This window comes from Zingiber officinale, chromosome 6A, assembly GCF_018446385.1.
Source record: "Zingiber officinale cultivar Zhangliang chromosome 6A, Zo_v1.1, whole genome shotgun sequence".
Lineage (NCBI taxonomy): Eukaryota > Viridiplantae > Streptophyta > Magnoliopsida > Zingiberales > Zingiberaceae > Zingiber > Zingiber officinale.
In genome coordinates, this window is record NC_055997.1 from 130,940,464 (window position 1) to 130,965,929 (window position 25,466).

A 25,466-nucleotide genomic window follows, 5' to 3' on the forward strand; every position below is an offset into this window, starting at 1 on the left:
GAAGTGTTTCTCAAGTCGATAACAATTACATTTCAGTAAAAAATATGTTGTATTGATTAATTAACTTGTTCAGCAATCTGCAAATGTTCTTTGTGCCGAGTCCTTGCCCTGTCGCAGCGCCAACAGCCGGCACGACTGCTCCTTCATCAGCTCGTCGATCGCCGGGAATTCCCCAGGGACGATCCCGAACTCATCGTTGTACTTCCCCATTCCGCCGACCAAGAACTGCCAGACCAGCGCACCGGCGCCGGCCCCGTTCTTGGTTGCAGAGTCGTAGACGGCGTCGAATATGGACCTGTAGAACATGATCCGGTGGGAGTCTTCAAAGCCCTCGACCTTGTTGGAGAGGCCGAATTCAGCGAACAAGATGGGTTTGTTCAGCTCCCTTTTGCCATCTTCGATGTGCGAAGCCACCCATTTGGAGGTATAGCTCATTTTCTCGCTCAAATTCGCTTGCGACAACCTGCGAAAAGAATTAAAAAAGTAAGTAGATTTATACAGCTAAACATTCAAAGATCATTCTAACTTCAACGGCTAGCGTACCAATGATCAGGGTAGATATGGACTGAGGCGAAATCAATGGAGGGAGTCCTGGAATTGCGCAGGAAATCAGAGCCAAGCTTGCCGTACCATTTCCCGGGGTTGATATCTTCCTTCTCCGGCGAGTTCGCAGACCCATAGAACCCCTCCAACCCGACCGTCAACAAGTGCTTCTCGTCGATCGCCTTCACATGCTCCGCCATCTCCTCAATCCATGCCTGAAGAACGTCGCCGGATACATCAGAGCGACACTGTGGCTCGTTCATCAGCTCCCACGCGAAAATTGTCGGATCATCTCTGTACTCGATTCCAGTCAAGTGATTCTTCCTCGTCAATATTGTCTACCAAGAAGATAATCAAGAAAAAAAAAACACGAGAATTGCAAGGATCAGATCGTAATTAAAGAAAAGCAGGAATTTTGAGACCTTGAGGTAGGTCTTGAAGTAACTGCGAACGGAGGGATCAGAGAAGAAAGAATCATCGTAAGAACTCGACCCCAATCCTTCCTCCCAAGCCCATTTCACATACTGTGTCTTCCCGCCATAGTTTTCAAGATTGTTCACCAGGCTGAGCAGCAACCTGACGCCATGCCTCTGCGCTTCCACAATCACCCAATCCAGTGCCCGGAAGACCTTCTCATCGAAGACGCCGAGGGAGGTCTGGAGAGCATGGTAGGCGCCATCGTTGAAGGCCCAGGTCCTGCACACGGTGAGCCCCATTGTCGCAGCAGCGCGGAAAACCTCTGTTACTCTTTCTCTGCCCGACTCCTCCACTGCTTGATCCATCAGCCAGTAGGAGTTCCACCCGTTGACGTAGAACGCCCTGCCTTCCTCCGTGAACTGGCTGCCATTCCTCTCCACAAACCTCGCCTTGTGCTGCGCGTGACCAGGCCAGAATTCGATGGCGCCGAAGGTTAAGTACATGACCAGGATGAGGAGAGCAAAGGCAAGAACTGGGAACACAATGCCGTTTCCTGGTCTCGCCATCTTCTTCCCCGGCTGCTTCACCTGCAAGCTAAGGGAACGCATGATAATGACCTAAAAAAACAGTGAAATTACAACAAAAATTAGAAACTCACCTAAAAGATGCGTAAGAACCTTTTGACCAGTAAAAGCGAAGTTTGATTACAAAGAAAACAAAGGTTTTTAATTAATAAATTTGTAATGTAGTGAAATGGGAAGTATTGCAAGTATATAGGACACAAATAGAAGATATTATTGTCGAATGAATGCTTATATCAGTCAAATGAAAAATAAAGGAGTTTTAAGAAGAATGATGATTAAGTTAGGTAATCTATTAATTAGTTACCTAATAACTTAACAAAATTTTCTCTCCTCAATATGGGAACAATTATTTTGTCAACAATATTTAATTAAAAAAACTTTATTTGTTACCATCTCATATGAGTAAGTTAAGGAATTAGACAACTATTTGATATTAGCTAGCCAGGTGACCACTATGACCTATCCTTATCATCTCTTAATCTATCAGTTAAATATAGGTGAATTCTGCATAGATGACTTCACTAGTTTCTTTAAGAGTCTAAATATTACTCCGGTCCGAAAATCGAAAAGTAAGAAAGTTAGAGATATGGTGTTTCTATTAATCTCCTATAGATTCTGCTTAGATTTACAACATAAATTATGATAGTGTTGAGTTAGGGAAGGGGTTCCCGCGTTGGCCATCCGACGTTCAAGTCAGTCACCGACGATGAGGAATAAAACGGACAACAAGAAACTATAGCGCAAACAATGAATATCGCATATCTTCGCCAATGCTTGGACCCCCTTTATATAGAGCTCCGGTAACGCGCGTGCATGCTTTCCGAGACAGACATGTTTCTCAAATCATTCCCTAAAAAGATTTGTCAGTAAAATATTTCTGACACATTACTTTAACGGACAAAATATATCTCTGAAATGGTGGAAGTTTCCGCCGTACGATCTTCTGACAGTCCATGTCTGGTGTCTGCGGCACCAGCTCTCAAAAAGATGTTGAAGGATATCAATGTACTGTACCGTTAGGCCGAACGAATTGACCGCTCGGTCGACGTTTCACTGCTTTAGTGCCCAACCCAGTCGACCAGAACCTCAATACTGTGCTCGATCGAAGTTCCATTATGCCACTGTCGAGACCTGTTGTCAGGCCGAGCAGAGTAGCCGCTCGGTTGAAATTGAACTCTGTCGATGTTATGCTTTGTTGTCTGGCCGAGCGGGGTAGTCACTTAGCTCGGTTTCTGCACATTGTCTCCTTTGAGCGTCGGTTATTTGATTGCTCCCCGTGCCGAAGATGACGGTGGGTCGGAACTCTCTCCCCGATCGGGGCATACTTCGCTCGATCAGCTGATATCATCTCCTCGTTGACTACTTTGACTTTAACCTCCTTTGACCTCTACTGTGATAGCGAGATGAGATCCTTCATCATCACCACATCCATTATTATTTTGAATACATTTTGTTGAATTAAAACAAGCTCCTTGTTCATGACAACCAGTTTCTGCATTTGATGCTAAATACGTCCCGTCTAAGAGATTGCCAATGAGAAGTTCATGGAACAGTATACGCCAAGCCAACCACACTAACTTCATGTTGCTTTCGAACCCTACATTTGCCACATATCTGAAATTCTGAACTTGTGTATATGCAACTTGAAGAAACCACTAGCTATACTGCAGTGTCCTCTCTCGTGGCCTCGTTTGTACATTTGAGCATTCCGGTGCAAGCAAAAGCCGATGCTTTTATTGATTTCATTACCATGTTCCACTGCGGGTTTACTTTACCATGCCCTTCTTCAATGAATTAGGAGCATCCATTATGGCGAAGCTTTAATAATTAATTACAAGTTAAGATTGCATCTATTGCAATCCATTTTCTATTCTTGCATGCCAGCAAAATTTACTGATATGATAATTATGGCGAAGCTTTAACCTTTATCTCAAGGCCCATGTTTTGAGTAAATAAGGTCATAAGGACGAGTGAGAGCAGAGGTTTGGATAGGGCAATGGTCATGGGTCTGTGCACTGCATGTCTGCCGCTTCTGGATTTAATTAATTCTCCTCGACATTTTCTGCAGGTGCTTGTACCCAGCACTCCAAATCCAGTAGTCTAAATCCTGTTACATCCTCTGCGTCACTGCTCCCCGACCTTTAAGTTTCAGATGATCAGGACTGCACGCATCTAGAGGACTGTTCGGAAGTGCCATTTCCATGCAAGCGATCGAGTAATAACTGTGCTTCATGATCACGCTGATTAATATGATCACACTGAGGGAGAGAGGGATTCATAGTGGTCCATCTCTCGTATAATGAACTGATCACAAGCTTAATGAAGGAGTTATAACTCGTATGAGATCTATATCTCTCTCTCTCTCTCTTTCTAGCTCATAGTACAGTCTCTAGATCTCCCCCACAGTTGGAATTGAGCTAATGATGGCAATGGTTCACCATGCCAGCTCATTCAATAACCCAGTCCTTGCACCATATATGAGCTCGTATGATTAGGACCAACAGTCCTGCATTGAGTAGTGAAGGGTTTAAGGAAGGAAGGCTATACAATGCCAGCTATTTAATTGACTTGTTCCTCTTCCAGTTTGATCATCATCTCTTCGATCGAGCTTTCTCTTATTCACTTGCTTCCTCCTCCACTTTCCCATTCGTGTGGAGTATACTGGTCAGTGATGGAGCACACAGCAGAGGATATGCATATATTTTTTAACTTGTTCTATTTGCCTTTCGATTCTTGTTGTGTTGTTGTTTCTGATTTCGCAGGAAAGACTGGCAAAGCATGGAGCCTCCAGCAGGGACATCCGACTCCAAGATGGGGCGTGGGAAGATCCAGATCAAGCGGATTGAGAACACGACGAGCCGGCAGGTGACCTTCTGCAAACGCCGCAACGGCCTCCTCAAGAAGGCCTACGAGCTGTCCGTCCTCTGCGACGCCGAGGTCGCACTCATTATCTTCTCCGGCCGCGGCCGCCTCTACGAGTATGCCACAAATAGGTTATGATCATCATCTACCCTCGACTACCTCCTTCTTTACTATATACTTTCATTTTGTGATCGAACTACACATTAGTGGAAATCTTTGACCAGTTTTGTTTTAGGTGATCTAAAATACGAGATCCGTTCTTACTAGTAGTAGATCTGATCTGCTTTCTACATTTTTCTTTGTTATCGTTCCTCTCTTTTCCCTTCCCTTCACTTCTATGAGGTTACTCACTGTATGCTGATGACATTCGATCTCCATGCCAAAATGTACAAGCAACACTCTCCACCCACCTATTTAGGGTTTCTCACAAGTAGTAATTAGAAGTTGCTGAGATAATTTTATTATTTTTTCAGGGTTTCTCTCTCTATATTTCAATAAGAATTCTTCCGATTTCAAACAATGTACAATCTTAATCACTTATTTAGGGTTTCTCTCCAGCACTGAATTAGGGTTCCAAATACTTTTCCTTCTTTCTCCCGGACTATAAAATAAACATGAAGCCAAAGTGGCAGCACGTAAAAGGACTGCATGGGGATTACAAAAATAAGTAGTTCAACGTGTAAAAGGATATATGCACAAGTTACACAGTGGACAAATGGTTAAATCACAGTTCCACCAATCATGTGTGGTATCTCGTGCCAGCACGCCAGGCGGCAGCCAATGGGAGGTGAATGGGACGTAGGGCCTCGGAACTAGGAGTTAACTAATGCATTGATCAGCATACTAATTATTAGGGGTTGGGGTGATGTTACATCTCCTACCCAACTTTGGGTGATCCCGTCTGGAATGAGTTTTGGTTTGATTTAATTGAGAATATGTATAAGGGTAAAATATTTAAGGTATGTTATCCTATATAATTTTAATTATGTGATTATTAAATAATTATATAATTAAGATTATAGAAAATAAAAAATAATTTAATGTTTTTTGGTTTAATATAACGAAAATTTGTTTAAAAGTTTTAATATATAATCTATTTTAATATTTTATTGTGTATCATCCCAGTTACAAATCAATCATATTTTTTATTTTTTCTTTTAAATTTTACATATTTTTTACATTTTTCTTTTTTCTGAACTTTACATTTGTTTTTTGAATTTATGTCTTCTTAGGTTTTTTTTTTTTTACGTTTTTGTTACATTTTTTAAACGTTTTTTCTTGGTTGAATTTTATGTTTTTTTTTAACTTTACCTTTTTTTACGTTTTCTTTTTTTTTCCCCAAAAATACAACTTTATTTTTTAAATAAAATGTCATATATTTTTATTTAATTTTTATAATTTAAAATAAAATTTTAGTTATAAAAAAAGTTAGGGGTATTTTTTATTAAAATTTTTTGTTAATCCCGGAATCAAGAAAAACCTCATTTTTCCAAGATTTTTCAATTTTGGATCGTATGCCCCTTTTGCTGACGTGCCGTGTATGGATCATTATTCAGGAATTATCGATTATCTAAATCAAACACAGTTTTAATTGATAATCTTAAATGGATAACTAAGGTTATCAAGGATAACCTATAACCAGACATTCCTTAGGGTTTTGATTGTTGCATGGTGGGTGTTGATGTCTATGCTTTAGTAACTTGTGTTTTCATTTTTGAAGCTTCTTTAATTTATGGAATTATAAGTTTCCATCCAACATGGTTCAAAGTACCATTTGAACTAGTAGACTCTTATGTTGCAATTGTGAAGTTGCAATAAGTAAATGGGCAAGAAAAGACTAAAGGTTTGAATCTTGTTCAAATTTATTTTTCATTGAAAACAAAGACTTCCATTCTAATTCTTTCTGTTAATTCAAATTAATAAGTAGTGATCCAAAACCATTAACACCAGAATTGCCCTTTTAATTGTGCAGTGCGAAAGCAACTATTGATAGGTATAGGAAGGCATGCAATGAAACCAGCAGCATTGGATTTGTTTCAGAGGCAAATGCTCAGGTAATAAATTAAATAGTAGACAAATTAAACTATCCACTTCATTAATTTCATTTTATGTGTGTACTACTGAACTATGTTTTTCTTATTTAATATAACAATAAAAAAAAACTGGATCCTCTAAAACATATATATACAATTTTGAAAAACATGTATTGATATGTTGTTATGTGTGCTTAAGAACTCTTTTTTGATGTCAAGACAAACATAGTATATCAAATCTTTATGTATATATATAGTTTAATATCCACTACTTCTTTAATCCCAAACCATCTCGACAAGGTTGTATCGATATATAACTCTAGTAGTCTCATTTAAAATCTTATTTGCTTCTATATATATATCTTGTAGTACTACCAGCAAGAAGCATGGAAACTGCATCAGCAGATCAACAATTTACTCACAGCAAACAGGTCAGATTATTATTAAATTATTGCTTGTGATTAATTAAAGTTGTAAATTCTTTCCTACATTTCACTGTTAATTTATTAGGAGTTTGATGGGTGAGACTCTCGGATCCATGAACCTAAGGGACCTAAAGCAACTGGAGACTAAATTAGAGAAAGGATTAAACAAAATAAGATCCAAAAAGGTAGATTATTAACTTCTTCATTAATTAATTCTCAACTGTCAACATATGAATTATATTACATCGACTTTGTTACATTTCAAAAGTGCTCACAGTCGTGATGATCTTGATCATTTCAGAATGAGCTACTGTTTGCTGACACTGAGTACACACAGAAAAAGGTAATTATATGATCTAATTATCGACCGATATAACTTCGTTGGCGTAAATGATCTCTACGTGATTCATTATCCAGGAAATGGAGCTGCAAAAGGACAACATGTATCTGAAGAACATGGTCTCTCTTTCTCTCTATCTATACAATATGCATGGATCTGAATTGTAACCATAAGTTTAAAAGAGGTGACTGATTAACGATATATGTGGACAGATAAATGAAAATGATCAGCAACATAAAGTGGCATCGACTAGTGAATTTGAGGCCATGCCGGCATATGATTCAAGGAGGAACTTTTTACAAGTGAACACTGCACGACACAGTCAAGAGTACACTCCTCATCTGGGGTATATATATATGCACATATTTGTTTCTATGCACTTCATTAATTAATTAATCTGCATCTTTTCTATTAGATAATCGATTACTATCATTCAACTAAATGTGTAGATAACTGGTGATCATGCATGGAACAAGATGGCACAGTACTGAAGACTAATTATGAAGAGAGAGTTCTAGTTAGAGCAAGTTAAGTGTGTGTGTGTGTGGCAATTATGTATTTGAGACTTGTCTTAATTAATCTAGCTCCAAGTCAAAACTGTGTTGTGGCTAGTAAATATATGCACTGAACTGTAACTTGTCTTCTCTTTGTTAGAGTGACTTTTTTAATGTTCCTGCCATGTGAGTTTTGGACGTGGTTGACTTGGTGATTCAACGAGATCTTGAGGTGGTTGACTTGGTGACGCAGAGTCAAGTTTCAGGTCGCGCACGGTGGGGAAATATAAAAGCGAACCGGTCTAGATCGCACACTGATCACTGATCCCAAATGGGCCGGACCATTCGAGGCCCGGTCCGATCTGCACGGTTTTGTTGGCCCGACACTGAGCGGCCTTTAATGCGAACTGTGACGCAGGTCGCCGTTGTTCGAGTGCGCCGCCTCGACGTTCTCTTCTCTTTCCGGTCCCGGTAGCCGTCGCTAATACATCGCCGCCTCCACTCTGCCGCGTGAAATGGTGCCTTACAAAGCCGTCGCCTCCAATCGCTTCCTCCGTGGTTCTCTGCGCGAGTTTCCACTCTGTTCCGTCTTTAGCTCAAATGCCACTCGAACCGTCACTTTTAGTGTTTCTGATCCTTCTTTCCCTTTCTTGCCCTCGCCGAGGTCGGTTTCCTTCATCTCTGATGCCGCCTCCGTCGATTCCGTGACTGAGGTGTCTAAGTCTGGAAGCCTTTCCTCGTTGTTCGCAAAACCGAAGCCCAGGCCGGTTTCGGTAGTCGCTGTGCCTTCCAAGCATGACGCCGGTAGCAAGAAGGAAAAAAAACCGACGACTTTGACGAGCTCGGTGCAGCATCGGGTCTTTGAGCAGAAAGAGTGGCCCAAAGAGCTACCTAAGGAAGTTGTGGCGCTTGTAGAACGGTTGCGTGAGAAGGGTTATCTTAAGTTGGAAACCTTCTCTCGGATGACTTCATTGAGTACCAAGGAGGTGCCGGTCCCGCCGGCTAATATGTACTCCAGACAGTACGTGAAATCAGCTGCGGAGAAATATGGGCAAGACCAGCAAGAGATTGCAAAGTAAGCAAGTTTTTTTTTTTTTAGTTTATTCAACTGTATGTTTGATCATTGGCTAATTTTCTTTGCCGATTTTTGTTACATTGAAAAAATATTGGAACAAGAAGGGAAGGTTTGTAGTAGAATTTTTAGCACCCTGAAAAGAATCAAATCTTCAAACCTTTACTCTATGGAAGGATTAAATATTCACTATAGTATGTATAGCAGAAATAAAACAAGTGGATAACAAATGTGCAGCTGTAATAAACTGGTTATGATAAGAAAATGAGGAACAAGAAGAAGGATTGCCAATGTAGTTTTGAACAAAAGCATGGTTAATTTTTGGTAACCAATCTGGTTGCCTGCCCTTGTAATTGGTTAAACTGTTGGCAATTCCTTCTGCCCTCCTTGTGTATTCGCGCCCTTCTTTGACAGTCCTGTGGGGTGCACCTAATACACTATATTAATGATTTCCTAATTATTTCTTGTTGTCCTTGGAGATTATTTTTCATCCTGTATTTGGTGAACAAAGTGCATCAGAAGCTATCTCATAACATGGATTTCTTTTCCCTTAAAATTTAAGTCCTCTACTGATTACTGAAGCTTGAAAATCTGTTTATGAATGCTGCCGAGGCAGCAGTTTGGAAAATGTACTATTCATGCCAATCTCCACCCAGTTGTTAGAAAGCTTTGCAGAGTAGAACTTTTGGTTTCTTTCGTAAGCTTGATTATCTCAAATGGTTCCCAAAATGCTGTGAATAAAAGGTGCATGGAAATGGAAGAACTTTCTATTTTTACTGTGAATAAACATGCATGGTGAATAAAGTAAAGGATTTAGGTTGAAAAGAACTATGGATATATGAAATTCAATTTTTCCAACAATTAAAAAATAAACTAAACTTTGATGATTGGATAAGATATTTTTTGTAAGCAAGAAGTTAATGCAAGATTAATGCAAGAATGCTTAAGATGTTAATGCCCCTTGGGTTAAATTACTTTTTTTTAATTAGTTGTATATTCAAAGTTATGAATGTTGAATGAATTGTGGGATTATTAGGACTGATAAAGTGAAAACAAATGTATTACACATGCACGGTTTGGTTTTAAGCTATATAGTATCAAATTGTATGGATATATTCAAAAGCAAGTAGGCAAATTAGAAGGTAGTGTGGATAAATATAACATAATTAAAAGGGATCTAGATGATGTCTGTGTTACTAAGATTCATCCCCTAAATAAATACGACTTCTTGTTGTGACTATCATCAGGACTACAATTATACAAGAATAGAAGTGCATTACACAAACAAGGAACTCCATAGTTGCTCCGGAAAGAAGATCAAGTGTCAAAATAAAAGTAAACTTTTGTAGAAATTAATTGGCACTCATCGTGACTGGTGCATATATGCAGAAGCCTTGGTATTAAAACATCATTCAACTACATGAAGCCACGAACCCAACAGTAGCTCATGGCTTGCCCTGTGCTTGCCATTCACTCAAAAGAACAAGTTTCTCATATGGCTTCCCAGACTTCTCTTACTAGACACCTTTAATTTGGTGCCCACCCTGTCTAACAATTATGATAACTTGTTCTATATTAAATTAACTTTGTTTGGCACTCACTCTGTACGATTCTTGCCCTGCACATTTCATCTTAATTTTGTGTTCCTTGTTTGGCACTCGACATTTACTGGTATATATATAATTGCTATTGGCTTTTCTACAATTCTGATTTGCTTCTTCTGCAACTGAATGTATTGTTCTAGTAATTCTCACGCGTTTAACTTTGTCTTGTGGACTTTTATATAAGGTTTTAATCTTTCCAATATAGGTGGCTGTCAGGAAGTCACTTGAAGAAGGTTGCTCTTTATGGTTGTCCATCTGTCGAGAGGAAAACAGTATTCGCATCTAAAAGACTACGTTCATTTTTCAGCATTCAAGAAGACGTTGTAAGTGGGCTTTTGTCGAACAATTCTATTACACTGGCTCCTTCTACAGTTGAACATGTGAAGGAGGTGGTTCTTATGTGCACACGAATCTTAAAATCAAACTCTTTGAATTCATAGCTTCAAGGTACCAATAATCAGTTTTCCAAGGTATCACCAATTAGTTTGACCAAATAGTTATACAAGGTACCGCTAGACAATTATCCTTGAACTGATAGGCGACCCTCGAAAAACTTAACTGTTAAGTAGCACTTAGGAATGTGAACACAAGGGAGTTTAAATTTTTTTGAACAGATTGGTGGCACATGGACAACTGTTTGCATCTTTGTTCACTGATTAGTAGCACCTTCAGTAATTCTTTGGTGCCATCTAGGGGATTGGTGGGACTCGATAATTATTCAGTGGTCATACTTTGGATATGTGTTTTATGGCACTTTGTGGAATTGATCGATGACATCTTGGAGCAGTGAACCCAAATAGCTCCGCTTCAAGATTTTTACGCTTTCAGAATCTATGCACGAAAAATGAAACATCACCTGATCAGCCAACCGGCAAGACGACCACAAACTTATTTCTAAACCACATTGAAATTTCTTCCCTTTTCAGGTATGTCGAGGCTGCAAGATAAGAGACCACTGCAAGTTTGCGAATCTTAGAGTAAGCAAAGAGGAGAAGGTGATTCTATCAGATACTATGAGAATCCTTGCATTGTGGGCATTTGATGCAGTGCCGAGGCAGTTATCTGTCCCTTATAACTTCAAGTCCTCCGTTTACAAATTGTTGGAGGAGGTACTCAATCTTAGTGATGATGGTACATAAATAAGCATGTACACTATTGAATTCTAGAAGACATAGCAAAAGGAGATAATTTTATTTAATAAAATAAGTTTTTTCCTGGAAAATCATTTGTGAAGTTATTGAGTTTACCAATTCTAAATATTTTGCCATGAAGCTTCTAATTAATCTAGGAAGATGATGTGGTTTCAGTGAAATGCCTTTTTTTATTTTTTTGGAAAAACTAGTTTTTTTTTCTTCCCTTGAAATAGTTGGAGATTTATTTTTTTAAAAAAATATTTTTAATATGAAATTTTATCCACCATAAAATTAAATCTATCAAATATTATTTAAAAAGTTAATGTTTAAATGTAAAATTTCTTCTGATAGAACAAATAAAAACAAATTGAAAATTTTGATCTAATTTCTTATGATATCATTTCTCTCGTATCCAACGGATGACGTACATATACTACAATCATCTCTCTCACGAATCCTGAAGCGGGCACCGACGGCCGAGACCCATCCGTTCCTGTTCACGTTCTCTCTTTCTGACTTGCTCGTCCGCTTGTGTTTGCTTTTATCGTCAGAAACCTGCGCTCCGCGTGCGGCGGAAAAAGAGTGAAAAGCAACAGCAGCAGCAGAAGCGAGATCGCTTCGATCCGACCTCACCCTCATCTCCCATGGCGTCGCAGAAGGATCGCGAGAGCTTCGTCTACACCGCCAAGCTCGCTGAGCAGGCTGAGCGATACGAAGGTACACGCACCCCTCTCCCTTTCCCTCTTCCTGTTCCCGCAAACCTAATCCCTTGGAGTTTTCTCTCCCGAAGAGATGGTGGATTCGATGAAGAACGTAGCGAGACTCGACGTGGATCTCACTGTGGAGGAGCGGAACCTGCTATCCGTAGGATTCAAGAACGTGATCGGGGCCCGCCGGGCCGCGTGGAGGGTATTATCCTCGATCGAGCAGAAGGAGGAAGCAAGGGGGAACGAGCAGCATGTGAAGACGATTAGGGAGTACCGGAAGAAGGTGGAGACGGAGTTATCTGACATATGCAACGACATCATGACTTTGATCGACGGCCATCTCATTCCTTTCTCCACGGACGGGGAGTCTTCGGTCTTTTACTACAAGATGTCGGCTAGATCTGAGATTTTGAGTCAATTCGTGTAGGTTTCTAGAGGTTAATCTTGAAATCTTGTTTGAATTGTAGGAAGGGGGATTATTATCGCTACCTGGCAGAGTTCATGACTGGAAACGAGAAGAAGGAGGTTGCTGATCAGTCCCTGAAAGCGTATGAGGTAGCGCTTTCGTGTGCAATGCTTACTCTATTTTTTCAAATTTTGCTACTGTTTTTGACCTAGTTTTGCTTCTTTTAAAGCAACACTTGTAGGTAAAGAAGAACTAATGATGTGCAATACTTGCTTTGCTTTCTTCTCTTATACTTTACCAACTTGACCTGATTTGATATACGAGTTTTTTTCCCGCTCCTCGTATGATCTTCTGGCGTTGCTTGTTATCAGATTTGCATCGATATTGCAACCACAGAAGAATGTCTTTCTCAAATTTTCTAAACTGACAATATTACCAACTCTTGTAAAAGATGGCCTATCTTGTCCCAAAAAATCTCTAACAAAAACTTTTCTTAAAAATCTAAAACAATTCTTAAAGATTAAACAGAATTCCAGAAATTAAAACTCAATTTTTTTAAGGAAATCTCAAAATTTTTTATCACTAGGCAATCACAACTCTTTATTTATTTATTTTTACAGTTTTAAGCTTCAGACTCACCTAAGAACGTCTGATTTGATTTCTGTATACTTAGATAGCATGAAACAAGAAATTCTTTTTTGTCATTATTCGGGTTCTTTTTGTATGTTTTCATCCTGGAAATTTGTTGGTGATGTGCTAGATTGGTTTTGCTTTACATTCTAATTATCTACATTTTCCCTATCATTTGTGATTTAATCAGTGTCATGAACTTGCTAACAGGCAGCTACAAGTGCAGCTGAGGCTGATTTATCTCCTACACATCCAATTCGACTGGGTTTGGCTCTAAACTTCTCTGTGTTCTATTATGAGATCATGAACTCACCTGAAAGGTATGATTATGAACGGCTGCAGTTTTCGTATAAAACTTTTTTGGTTTTTGGTACATATTTCATGTTATTTTTAAATCTGTTTTCAGGGCTTGCCATCTTGCTAAGCAAGCTTTTGATGAAGCAATTTCTGAGTTGGATACATTGAGCGAGGAATCATACAAAGATAGCACATTGATTCTGCAACTGTTGAGGGATAATCTCACATTGTGGACTTCTGACATCCCTGAGGATGGAGGTAAAACTAATATATCATTGTGCCTATTACACACGCCATTGTCGTTATATCGTCTTAGATGAGCTTTTAACTACTTATAGTATCCTGTCATATAGTTTAAGGATACTGATTTTTCTTTGGCTTTTTTGGCAACCCTTTGGCTCATGTGAACGTTTATGATGAAACAATATAACAATAGCGTATTATGACATGTGCTCCTTAATCATACAAATTAGGAACCTACAAGTTTTCAGTTACTTTCTACATTGTCTTGGTTCTTGTGAGGCCAGATCCTTTGGTCCAGAAAATTCTGGACCAGAAACTGGCCCTGTCCATTCATTGGTTGGATGAACTGGACCCCACCTTTTAAACAAGTGGGATCCAGTTCATCCAACCAATGAATGAATAGGGGACCAGGGGTGGTCCAGGATCCTGGACCAGAGGATCCCTCCCCGGTTCTTGTCTGTCTACCTTTGGCATTTCTTAGTCTGAATAAATAAACGACCAAACAAATCGTTTCATGGATTTCAATCTCAGTATAAGCATTTATTTAACTGAAACATAATGACTTTTCCTTTTTGCCGATGGCTCCCTGATTGCTTTTTTGATTGGTCACTGCAGAGGATCCTTCAAAGAGTGGAACTGGTGAAAATGCACAGGTAATATTTTATGCTCATAGTGTAACTTCAAACATTTGAACACAAGTTTCCTAGTCGAACTATCCTTGAAAAGAAAAATCTAAGAACTGCTGAATGAACCTTGCAGTGAATTCGACCAGCTCCATCGAAACAACAAGGATAAGTTCTCCAGACATTCATAATAGCGCATGTAGGCTGGTTGCGGTTTGTTATCAAATCCTAGCTTCCGTTCTTAATCCACACTGTTGTGGAAATCTCATCACCTTTAGATTTTTCTCTGTGGGAACCCTCGAATTCTACTTTCATATTTGTAATAAGATAGTAACATTGTAATGCGGTTCTTGTTTTTAAGCGTTCCTAGCGAGGCAAGGATATAAATCTCATGGATCATTCTTTCCGCTTGTGATCTTGCATAGGGGTTGTATCTTTCGAAATTTATTCTAAAAAGGCGCTATTATTACAGATCTCGAAGCTTTTGGAACGTATTGATTTTCAAAATCTTAGCATAGGAGGAATGCATTGATTTAAAGTCAAATTGCTATTCACACATCACTTGGTTCCACCTCTTGTAAATTGATGTTTCTAATTGGACAATGAAATGAGTCTATACTTGGTGTATAAAATAAGACTATAAGAATAACTTAGATATGCTTTATTATAATTGACGGCAAGTTGGCAATTGACAATTGACAAGCTCCTGTGATGCCTCCTTCACAACTGTGAGCTGCACTTCCCACAACTCTGACTGTCCATCTCTCTCCGTTTCCCTGTGGGCATCTCCCTGCTTCCCGTGTCTGCCATCCCCCTGCTGTTTGACTCATGCATGCCATTTCAGCCTCTTCCATCTCTGTTTTAGGCCTCGGCCACGGAAGCTGACCGTTCCTGCCCGGGCAACAGGCTTTTGCCGTTCTTGCAATTCATGCAGAATTGAGACTTGAAACGCAAGCAGGCTGCTGCTTCTGTCTGTCTTTCTTTCTTCCTCAATTCCAGAAGGTCTACCACGCAGTCCAGATCGCGACTGCCCTTGCGTTCCTTGTATAATCTGAATACGTCCTCTCCTTCTCGAATTCCATTCGTTTTTCAATCCATGTTCAAGTTGTACTTTTCTATTGAAAAATGTGAAGGAAAAAAAAACCCACAAATATATCTGTGAATAAAAAGCCCCTTTTGCGGTTTGCATGGCAGGTCATTTTGAGGAAAGCAGTGAGGTTTGTGTGATACCATTCCTGCAGCAGAGAAGAAGGGTAAAAACAGCACACATAGTAGGAGATTGCACTGTAGATGGAGTACGCTTGGCCTGGCTTGTACGACGCCGGAGACGCCGTCCGCAGGGCGGCGTCACTATCCGGGCCTTATCTCCTCTGCGCGTTGGCCTTCTGGTTTCTGTGGGAGCAGCTGTCGTATCTCCGCAAGAAAGGGCCGCTGCCGGGGCCGCTCTTCGTTGTCCCCTTCCTCGGCAGCGCACTGCCGATGATTCTGAACCCTACGGGATTCTGGTCGCAGCAGGCCACCGTCGCCCGCGACCTCGGCGTCTCCGCCAACTTCCTTGTGGGGCGCTTCATCGTCTTCGTGCGCTCCACCGAGCTATCCCACAAGGTGTTCGCCAACGTCCGCCCCGACGCCTTCCACCTCGTCGGCCACCCCTTCGGCAAGAAGCTCTTCGGCGAGCACAACCTTATCTACATGTTCGACCAGAAGCACAAGGACCTCCGCCGCCGCATCGCTCCCAATTTCACCCCTCGCGCCCTTTCCACCTACATCGACATTCAGCAGAGAGTCATCGTCGCTCACATCCGCAAGTGGCTCGCCCTCTCCGACTCCTCCCCCAAACCTGTCCCGCTCCGCATCCTCTGCCGCGATCTCAACCTCGAGACCTCGCAGACCGTCTTCGCAGGGCCCTACCTCACCCCGGCCGCGCGCGAGCAGTTCAACCGCGACTACAACCTCTTCAACGTCGGCCTCATGGCCATCCCCTTCGACCTCCCCGGCTCCGCCTTCCGCAACGCGCGCCTCGCCGTCTCCCGCCTCGCCCAAACCCTCTCCGGCACTGTCGCCCTAAGCAAATCTAGCATGCGATCCGGCGCCGAGCCCACCTGCCTCATCGATTTCTGGATGCAGGACTCCCTGCGCGAGAACGCGGAGGCTGAGGCCGCCGGCAAGCCGCCTCCACAGGAGTCGAGCGACATCGAGATCGGCGGCCACCTGTTCGACTTCCTATTCGCGGCGCAGGACGCGTCGACGTCGTCTCTCCTATGGGCGGTGGCGGCGCTGGATGCTCACCCGGAGGTCCTCGCAAGGGTACGAGCGGAGGTCTCGGCGCTATGGTCGCCCGAGTCAGGGCTCCCGATCACGGCGGAGCAAATCCGGAAGATGCGGTACACGGAGGCGGTGGCGCGGGAGGTAGTGCGGTACCGACCGCCGGCGACGATGGTCCCGCACATCGCCAGCGAGCCGTTCCAGCTGACGGAGTGGTACACGGTTCCAAAGGGCGCGATCGTGTTTCCATCAGTATTCGAGTCGTCGTTCCAGGGCTTCACGGAGCCTGAGCGATTCGATCCGGAGCGGTTCTTCTCGGAGGAGCGGGCGGAGGACCGCGTCTACAAGCGCAACTTCCTGGCCTTCGGGGCGGGCGCGCACCAGTGCGTGGGGCAGCGCTACGCCATCAACCACCTCCTCCTCTTCATCGCCCTTTTCGTCTCCCTCGCCGACTTCAAGCGCCACCGCACCGACGGCTGCGACGACATCGCCTACGTTCCGACTATCGTGCCCCGTGACGACTGCACCATCTTCTTGGGCCCGCGCCGGGTCCCGCCGTCTTAGCCAATCCCCGCGTCTGTAATTCTTGGGTGGATAATTGTTAATTGATTGGGTGTTTACTTCATGTTAACGACAAGTGTCATTCGTTCTGTTCAGTCTGCGTGCTGCATCGTTTTCTTGTATGGGCCATTTTATTAGTTTTTAATTGTGATTTATTGCTTTCATTTAGAAATATTTCTTCGAGGTGCCGTTAAATTTTATTTATTTCTTTTTATTTAAGTATGAAATATATATATATATATATATATATATATATATATATATATATATATATATTAAATGTCATGCCAATATTGTCATGTCATCACACCTTCGCATTCCATCTACCTAACATCAATACAAACAGTATTTTCTAATTATTTTTGGGAAAGTAGTTTTTTTTTCTTCGTGAAATGAAAACTATAAGAAAAATTTGTTTCTTTCCTAAACCTCGAAAGAAGGAATTATTATTTGTTAATATAATTCTACATTCTAGATGATGTTTTTCTTGGTTTGTATGGTGCACAAGTTCTATATTTTAATCTTTAGATTTTTTTTTTGAAAAGTAAATAAACAACACCTTCTACATAATTTCTTCTTCTTTTTTTTAATAAAAAGCTTCCATTAATTTCAAAGCCATTTTGTTTTCTATTCAATATAGTTGAATGGGTAGTAGTTTGAACTGAATAGACCAAAAAACTTATGATGTTAACTTGATGCATCAATTTACTAATTTTAATAGGTTAACTAGGTTAATATGCTAGTTGGCTTAGTCGAAATTGATAAACCAATCGATGTGATCTAATCAATTGATGAGTCCAACCCAAATCAATAAATGAGTCAGTCAAGTAGATATGTCAAACTAATAGAGCTACTCGATTGTCTTAATTGAGTCCACTAATCCAATGTGTTAGATAATTTAGTGAAATAAATAAACCAATGAACTAGGACAAATCAGTCAATCCGTCCTTGCTGATAAGAATTTAAAAAAAAGGAGGAGAATATAGAAAAGTAGTATGTGCAGGGTCAGCCGGCTGTCCTTCCAAATGCCATCAGGCGAAGGAGAAGCACAAAACGTTGCCTAAACCCCCCATCAAGGAAGTCAATCCTTTTCAAAATTCAAAGCGTTGACAAAAGTTTGATTTGTACGCTTGGCCTTTTATTCCTTACGAATGATATGTACGCGTGGTTTTTTATTGCTTGCAAAGACTATGGTAACAGTCAACGCTTTGAATTCCTTAGTCAGATATATATATATATATATAGACGATGCACACGTGTGCGATGACGTTGGCTTTGAGACTGTGTCACATGGAAAATAAAAAGTTAATTAAAGGAAACGTGTAAATAATATATTTAAACATGTGAAAAGTTAGGTATGCGAAAATGATCAATCCAAGTAGATGCTTAGGTGGTCAAGTTGGTGGATAAGTCAATACGCTAAGCCAAAAAAATTAAAATTGAGCAACCCATTAAATAAACTAGATATAATTTAAAGATGCATTAAATTTGAAAAAGACATACAAAAATTAAATAAACATTATCTATTATTTAAAATAATATATCATCATTCTATTTTTTTTTATCTAGTACTATTACTAATTGATTTTTTTTTTAAAGAGCAATGATTATATTATAGTTAATTGGAAAAAAATCTATTAGCTAGATATTAATTTTAGACGAATGATTAGGATCAATCATGCATATAGATCATTTTAATTTAGGTCTGAGTGTGACATGGCAACCAAATCAAGGTGGATCCGTTATTTGAGTAATCCTCTAGAATCAACCTTATGGATATTGATCCGATCTAAAATAGTACAGATGATAAGTAAGGGATATGACTTATGAGTTAATGCGACGAAGAGTCCACGTAGCCCTGCAACATAAAAGTGTCAGTACCGGATCAGGAAGCGGTTCTCGGTATTGCATTACGACGCTCAAGTTAATCTTCGGCAATCTCAAGAAATGGAGAATTGTAGCTAAGAGATGTAGAAAATAAAGTTGTGCATATCTCTCCCTATAGATAAGAATCCCCTTTTATAGCGTCATTGTACTATTCATGCACTCATCCCAAAACGTAGACATGTTTTCCTAGGTGTCCTAGGAAAAGAGAGGTCAAAAAGTGCCTCCGATACTATTCCTTAAGCAACTATGCAATTCTACGATGTGATAGACTAGAAGCTTTTAAAGTATGATTGCCTACTGGACATGCCTTGTTGTCAGTGGCACAAGCTCCCAAAAGGATATGATAAGATATTTGGTGGAGTTATGCGCAATCGGCTGGAGTCCACTCGACTGGGCTATTTCTGCTCGACAGTATCCTTAGGGTCTGCAAGCCCATCTCTTTTCTTGCTTCCTGACCCTTGTCGATTATCCCCTTCTGACTGGACGCACAGCTCGGTCGACGGGGCCGTCTGCTACTTAGCTCTCTTTGTTACCAAAGGACAATTTTATTCGGCCAAGGAGAGGCCGGTGTAATCGTCTCCTGAGCTAGTACCATCCGTTCGACAAAACTCGATCCGCTCGGCCCTACTCGGTCCCCTCGCCCAACTCAGCCAGTCCGCTCGACTTTGTTTTCCACGTCAGCCGGTCTTCCTTACTTTGACCTATCTTTGGTCGGATCCCATCATTACCGGATCACAAGCCTCCTCATCAAGTCTAGTCGAAGGAGATTACAAGTCCGACTGACTAGATCGATCATTAGAATTTTCCTGCGTCTCTCTCCCCGATCAAGCGTTCGGCCACTCAAGGCCTCCCATAGACTTTGCTGACGTCCTCACACGGTCTTATAGATGTCGTTCGACTGCTGATGGTGAAGACATTTAGTTTTATAGCCGTTGTTCAGCTGCTAATGGCAATGACATTCGGTTTTATAGCCGTCGTTTGTCTGCTAATGGCAATGACATTCAGTTTTATAACCATCGTTCAGCTATTGATAGTGAAGACACTCAGTTTTATAGCTGTCGTTCAGCTACTGATGGTGAAGACACTCAGTTTTATAGCCGTCGTTCGGCTGCTGACGATGAAGACATTCAATTTTATAGCCACTATTCAGCTCTGTTGTGTGTGATACTTAGCCAATTTTCTGCCTCTTTGCTATGCTCTGCTTTTGACTACAATGCTTACTAATTGTCACTGATGTCACCATAATTTTTTGAGAATTGTTCAAATCTTCACCCATTAATATAGAGCACGCTCAGCCATGCCTGGTAATCATCCTTTTTGCCTCATCATTAATGTCCCATGTAATAGAATGCCATGTGGCGCCTCTGCATGTCGCCACATGCGTGATGTGGTAGGTGACAATTTGGAATTGATGTGACTATTGCCTTTTTGAATTCAACGGCCGCGTTGAACTCCTATTTTCCCAAGTTCTTGATTGAACGACTCAAAGCAACCACTGTCTAGATTTTTAAGCCCATACCTTTTCTTTTGGCTCCATCGTCTTCCTCATCTCACCTTCTTCCTTCTTGGTTCGCCGCCGACGGTCTCCATTGCTCCCATAAGTTCCTCCTCCCTTTTCACTCTTAATCCTTGATTTCTATTCGTGATCCCATGGCTTATCCTACTTCTCCTCCTCAAGTCGTTGCTGGCTTATAGTAACTCCCACAGAATCTGATTTCAACGTAGATGAGATTCTCCAAATGCAAATGACTTACCACATCCTTGGCGACTACCAAATCGTCATTCCTTTTGCTTATGCTCGCTCCCACACTCCGTCGGATGGCTTCCTTCCCTTTTTTAAAGATTAATTTTTGGTCAGCTTGCATCATTCGATCCACCTTTTTTTTTTTTCTGATGCCTATAGATATTGTTGGATCATAAAGTTCGTTAGAGGGGGGAGGGGTGAATAGCGATTGTCGAAAAATCATAAATTGAATAGAGTAAGTAGCGGAAATAGAAAAATAAGAACAATGTTAACACACCATGTTTTTCACTTGGTTCGGAGTCTTTATCGACTCCTACTCCAAGACTCACACTCGTCGAGTGCTTTCGTTAGGCAATCCATTAATTATTTGTAAAAAGAGTTACAAGATTAGTACAAGAACTATAAAACTATAAATTACTGACAACAAGAAAATTAAAACGTAGTCGCAGGTTGTCGAAGGAGCGTCTTTGGAGCAATGCACAACAGAGCAATCGTGGAAGAAGAGTTGTTATTCTTGCTCCAGGTGGAGGGCTCCTTATATAGGTGGCTCCGGGCGCCCGGATCCCTTTCGGGCGCCTAGACCGTGACGTCGGCCCAGCCAATCAGCACGCTCTAACAGCTGAAATAAGGAGTTCAATGAAGCATTTGCCAAAAGCGCTAGAAGGGGAGGGGGGGGGGGGGTGAATAGCGATCATTTAAGAATTCGAAAATCGAGTAAGCAGCGGAAACAAAAAATTAAACACAACGCTAACACAAACCAATTTTACTTGGTTCGGAGCCTTCGATGACTTCTACTCCAAGGCCCGCACTTGAGAGTGTTTTTGTTGGACAATCACTAATAAATCATAATAAGTACAAGAATTTATGAAAATATTGACAACAATAAAATAAAGACTTAATCACTTAGTTGTTGGAGAGGCTTTGCAGCGTAGCAAGGGCGTCTTGGAAGCAGTGCACACGAGAGCAATCGTAGCAGAAGTTGTTATTGAAGCTCTGGTGGAGGCCTTCTTTTATAGGAGTGCTTCGGGCGCCTGGACCGTGACGTCGGCCAACCAATCAGCGCGCTCCAAGCTGTCGAGATAAGATTTACCTTCCGGACGCTCGGACCACCATTTCCCATAAAATCATTTTCCTGCAAGAAAATATTAGTCCGAGGTAAAAATATAATTTATACTACCCAGCAAAATAAAGTGTTAGTACAATTATATTAGAAAGGGTAGTAATTAGATTCTGTCTCACCGAGACTAGAATCTAGTCACGATCTCAACTTAGATTCCTGAAATGGTTCTAAGTTGGATCGACGCCTACTATTTCCTTGACCGGGGAACGTGTCCTCATCAAGTCACTCCCCTTCGGTGACTTACCTTAACTTACTTGCTAGACATCCGGTCAACTCGTCGACTTGTCTAGACTTCCCTGCAACACTGAGTTAGCACAAAATGGTAAGGTAAAATAGAATTCAAGTATAACCTAGGGTTTTCTCCTCCTAGAGTTGCCTAGCTTCACTCACTAGGATTTCTATTGCTTGGCTTCACTCACCAGGATTTCCTCCACCTAGCTTCACTCTCTAGGGCCCAACTTCACTCACCAGGACTTTCAACACCTAGCTTCACTCACTAGGGTCTGACTTCACTCACCAGAACTTTCACCATCTAGCTTCACTCACTAGGGTATGACTTTACTCACCAAGATTTCCACCACCTAGCTTCACTCACTAGGGTCCAGTTTCATTCACCAGGACTTCCACTACCTAGCTTCACTCACTAGGGCCCGACTTCACTCACCAGGACTTCTCACCTGCCTATCCTTTGGATAGGACTTACTTTTGCTAGTCATCTAGTTCTGACTAGACTTCTCTCTTCCAAATATTAAGTCTTGTTTTGATTAACCGTTGGTCAAATTGACCAGACTTATGTATATTATCAAATATCAAAACCCTAGAGGTCGACTGCACCAACACCGAATAGATCCTTCACCTTTTTAACTATGGAATTGATGTCACTCTCCAACAACTAAAAGATGACGACCACCTCCCCGCCCCCCCTGAGACCTTAACCAAAATTGTAATAAAGGGGGGGGGATCGCTAACTCCCTTCTCAACAAAGTTCTTTACTACTTTGCGTAGTTTTTTCTTAAGTTTTTCTACCCTTTTTTTGTACTGCCCAGCACTACTTGTAAAACTTTCGTAAGTATGAATTAATGTGATTCCGTACATCGCCATAGAGCTATTGGTCTAAGAATCTGGCATAGTTTCCAAGTGTGAATCTTGGCATTCCCGCTTAGCACTATTAAACGACCTGTTGGTTTATCGCACTTCATGCGAGAGCTTCGCTTGCTCATAACTCGCTCGATCGGGTCTAGGATCTCTGGCCCTTAGCACCAAGGCTAAGCTCACTTAAAACACAGTCGCTCGGCTTATCTAGTAAACTCACTTTGACACTTGGCGTGAGAGTGAAGCTCACTTCTAACATGGCCGCTCGACATGTGAGTCTTTGACATGCCCGATCTACATCTCGTTGTAAATATTCTTGCAGTGCAAGAGCGTGCTCGCTTATAACTCGCTTGAATGGGTTAAGAATCTTTGACACTTGGCGTGAGGGCTAAGCTTGTTGGATCGAGTCACACGTGAGGGGGTGAATTACGTGGTTTTGAAAAACTGGTCTTTTTCATTTTTAAGAACTTAGTACGCAACGAAAAATTATGAGAAAAGACAGAAATAGAAAAGCAAGTAAAAGAACATGCATTCAATTTTACTTGGTTTGAAACCTTTGGCGACTCCTACTCCAAGACCCAAGTCCTGCAGACCTATCGATGGGTAATCCACTAAAACACCTTTGTTGGTACCTCCAGAAAAAGGAATCTAGTACACAGAAAGAAGGAACAAGTGCAACACCCTGCACTTGTCCTCTTGCAACTAATTAAGTACACAAATTATAGTTCGTTACACAACACATTCGAAGATTGTCAACTTAGGCTTGGTGTCGGTTGGTTCCTCAGCAGTAGTCGGACGCATCAGTGCCGTAGCAGAGTCACAGCAGTAGGCCAGAGCAGTCAGAACCTCAATCGAACGCATAGAAGCTTGTATATGTGTTGTGTCTTGAATCATGCACAAACATGGCTTATATAGGCTGTGGAAGACACCTTCAACCTCCTCCAAGGCACCTCCACAAGCAAATCTTATCCCCCTATCTTCGATGATGATAAAATCTATAAACTACAAGTTTTATCCTTTGTATGGCACCTTCAAAGCACTTCAAGGTACCTTCAAAGCAAGCTCAAGGCACCTTCCACGGCTTGAAGGCACCTCCAACTGCTGGTCTAACACAGCAATCTTCCGAAGGTCATAACTTTTGATTTTGAACTCGGAATTAAACTCTGTCAATTGTTACGCGTGTAGAATTCAACGGACTACATTTTTCTCTCCAACATAGAGTTAGAAAAATATATTGATAAATATTTTATAAAGATTTATGGGTTATATCTTATTTTTCCGAGACCATAATCTAGTTAGGGTCTCAATTTAGATTTCTAAAATAGACCTACATTGGACCGCCGCCTACTGCCGCCTTAAATGGGGCATGTCCTCACTGAGTCACTCTCCTCTAGTGACTTGCCTTTGCTTATCAGTTTGCCAGTTGTCCGATCTCTATATCCAACTGGACTTCTTGCCAGATATCTGGTCGGCCCATCGACCTATCTGAACTTTGCACCAGCTATTCAGTTGGCCTGTTGACCTATCTGGACTTCACACCAGCTATTTAGTCAGCCCGTTGACCTAACTAGACTTCCTGCCAGATATTCGATCAGCCCGTCGACCTATCTGGACTTCTCACCAGATATCCAGTCGACCCGTCGACCTATTTGGTTAACTCCTGCACACTTGGTAAAGTGGTTATATCACAATAATATCTAACTTAACTTATTTTGTCATTTATCAAAACCTTAATAAGACTGCTAGTGCAAACTGCACCAACAAAGTTCACTTATAACATGGTCTCTCGGCACGTGAGTCTACAACACTTTAACATGGCCGATCGTCGTGTAAGTCTTTGAAACTTAGCGCGAGATCTACACTCGCTTATAACATGGTCGAACGACCCATCAGTCTTTGACGTGTCTGGTCTGCATCCCGTGGCAAATATTCTTGTTGCACGAGAGCATGCTCACTTATAACTCTCCCGATCGGGTCGAGAGTCTTTAACACGCTTGGTTTAGACCCCGTGGCTATTTAACTTCAGGCACAAAAACCACTACAACAAAAATCACTTTTCGCAGTGCGCTATTAACAGCGTACATTAAAAGCATGTCGTTAATAGTATTATTAACGGCGTGCATGTTGATGTGCGCTGTTAATAATATGAACTTTGAAATAAAAAAAGTTATTAACAGCGCGCATTAAAAGCACGCCGTCAATAATATATTATTAACAGCATGCATGTTAATGTATGCTGCGAATAGTTAATAATAATAACAGCGTGCAAAAGTAGTAAATAAAAAAACATGATTAAAATTTAATGATTAGTTTGGAAATAATAAAGAAAAAGTAATAAAAAAATAAAGTTATATTAAACAAAATTAAATTAAAAAAAATATATG

The 25,466-nt window shown here is 41.1% G+C and overlaps 5 protein-coding genes across 5 annotated transcripts; 4 read left to right on the forward strand and 1 right to left on the reverse strand.

The window, feature by feature from the left end:
* Nucleotides 1–69: 69 nt before the first annotated feature.
* Nucleotides 70–3,352, reverse strand: LOC121995341 (mannan endo-1,4-beta-mannosidase 2-like). The gene is made up of 5 exons (XM_042549104.1): nt 3,320–3,352; nt 2,434–2,508; nt 966–1,577; nt 544–881; nt 70–463 (listed from the first exon to the last, which is right to left on the reverse strand). Exons 1-5 carry the CDS (start codon nt 3,350–3,352, stop codon nt 70–72), a joined length of 1,452 nt encoding a protein of 483 aa, XP_042405038.1.
* A 1,003-nt stretch (nt 3,353–4,355) lies between these two features.
* LOC121995343 (agamous-like MADS-box protein MADS1) lies at nt 4,356–8,183 on the forward strand. Its single transcript, XM_042549105.1, has 8 exons — nt 4,356–4,537; nt 6,379–6,460; nt 6,809–6,870; nt 6,950–7,049; nt 7,166–7,207; nt 7,282–7,323; nt 7,417–7,550; nt 8,117–8,183. Exons 1-8 carry the CDS (start codon nt 4,356–4,358, stop codon nt 8,181–8,183), a joined length of 711 nt encoding a protein of 236 aa, XP_042405039.1.
* On the forward strand, nt 8,128–11,596 carry LOC121998104. Its single transcript, XM_042552853.1, has 3 exons — nt 8,128–8,773; nt 10,580–10,697; nt 11,301–11,596. The coding sequence occupies exons 1-3, from the start codon at nt 8,214–8,216 to the stop codon at nt 11,511–11,513; spliced, it is 891 nt and encodes a 296-aa protein (XP_042408787.1). The 5' UTR covers nt 8,128–8,213; the 3' UTR covers nt 11,514–11,596.
* Nucleotides 11,597–12,033: 437 nt separating this feature from the next.
* On the forward strand, nt 12,034–14,819 carry LOC121998107 (14-3-3-like protein D). The gene is made up of 7 exons (XM_042552856.1): nt 12,034–12,224; nt 12,298–12,604; nt 12,682–12,769; nt 13,461–13,570; nt 13,657–13,805; nt 14,406–14,443; nt 14,550–14,819. Exons 1-7 carry the CDS (start codon nt 12,152–12,154, stop codon nt 14,550–14,552), a joined length of 768 nt encoding a protein of 255 aa, XP_042408790.1. The 5' UTR covers nt 12,034–12,151; the 3' UTR covers nt 14,553–14,819.
* Nucleotides 14,820–14,962: 143 nt separating this feature from the next.
* LOC121998106 (cytochrome P450 710A11-like) lies at nt 14,963–17,384 on the forward strand. Its single transcript, XM_042552855.1, has 2 exons — nt 14,963–15,457; nt 15,608–17,384. The coding sequence occupies exon 2, from the start codon at nt 15,704–15,706 to the stop codon at nt 17,240–17,242; it is 1,539 nt and encodes a 512-aa protein (XP_042408789.1). The 5' UTR covers nt 14,963–15,457; nt 15,608–15,703; the 3' UTR covers nt 17,243–17,384.
* The last annotated feature ends 8,082 nt before the right edge of the window (nt 17,385–25,466 follow it).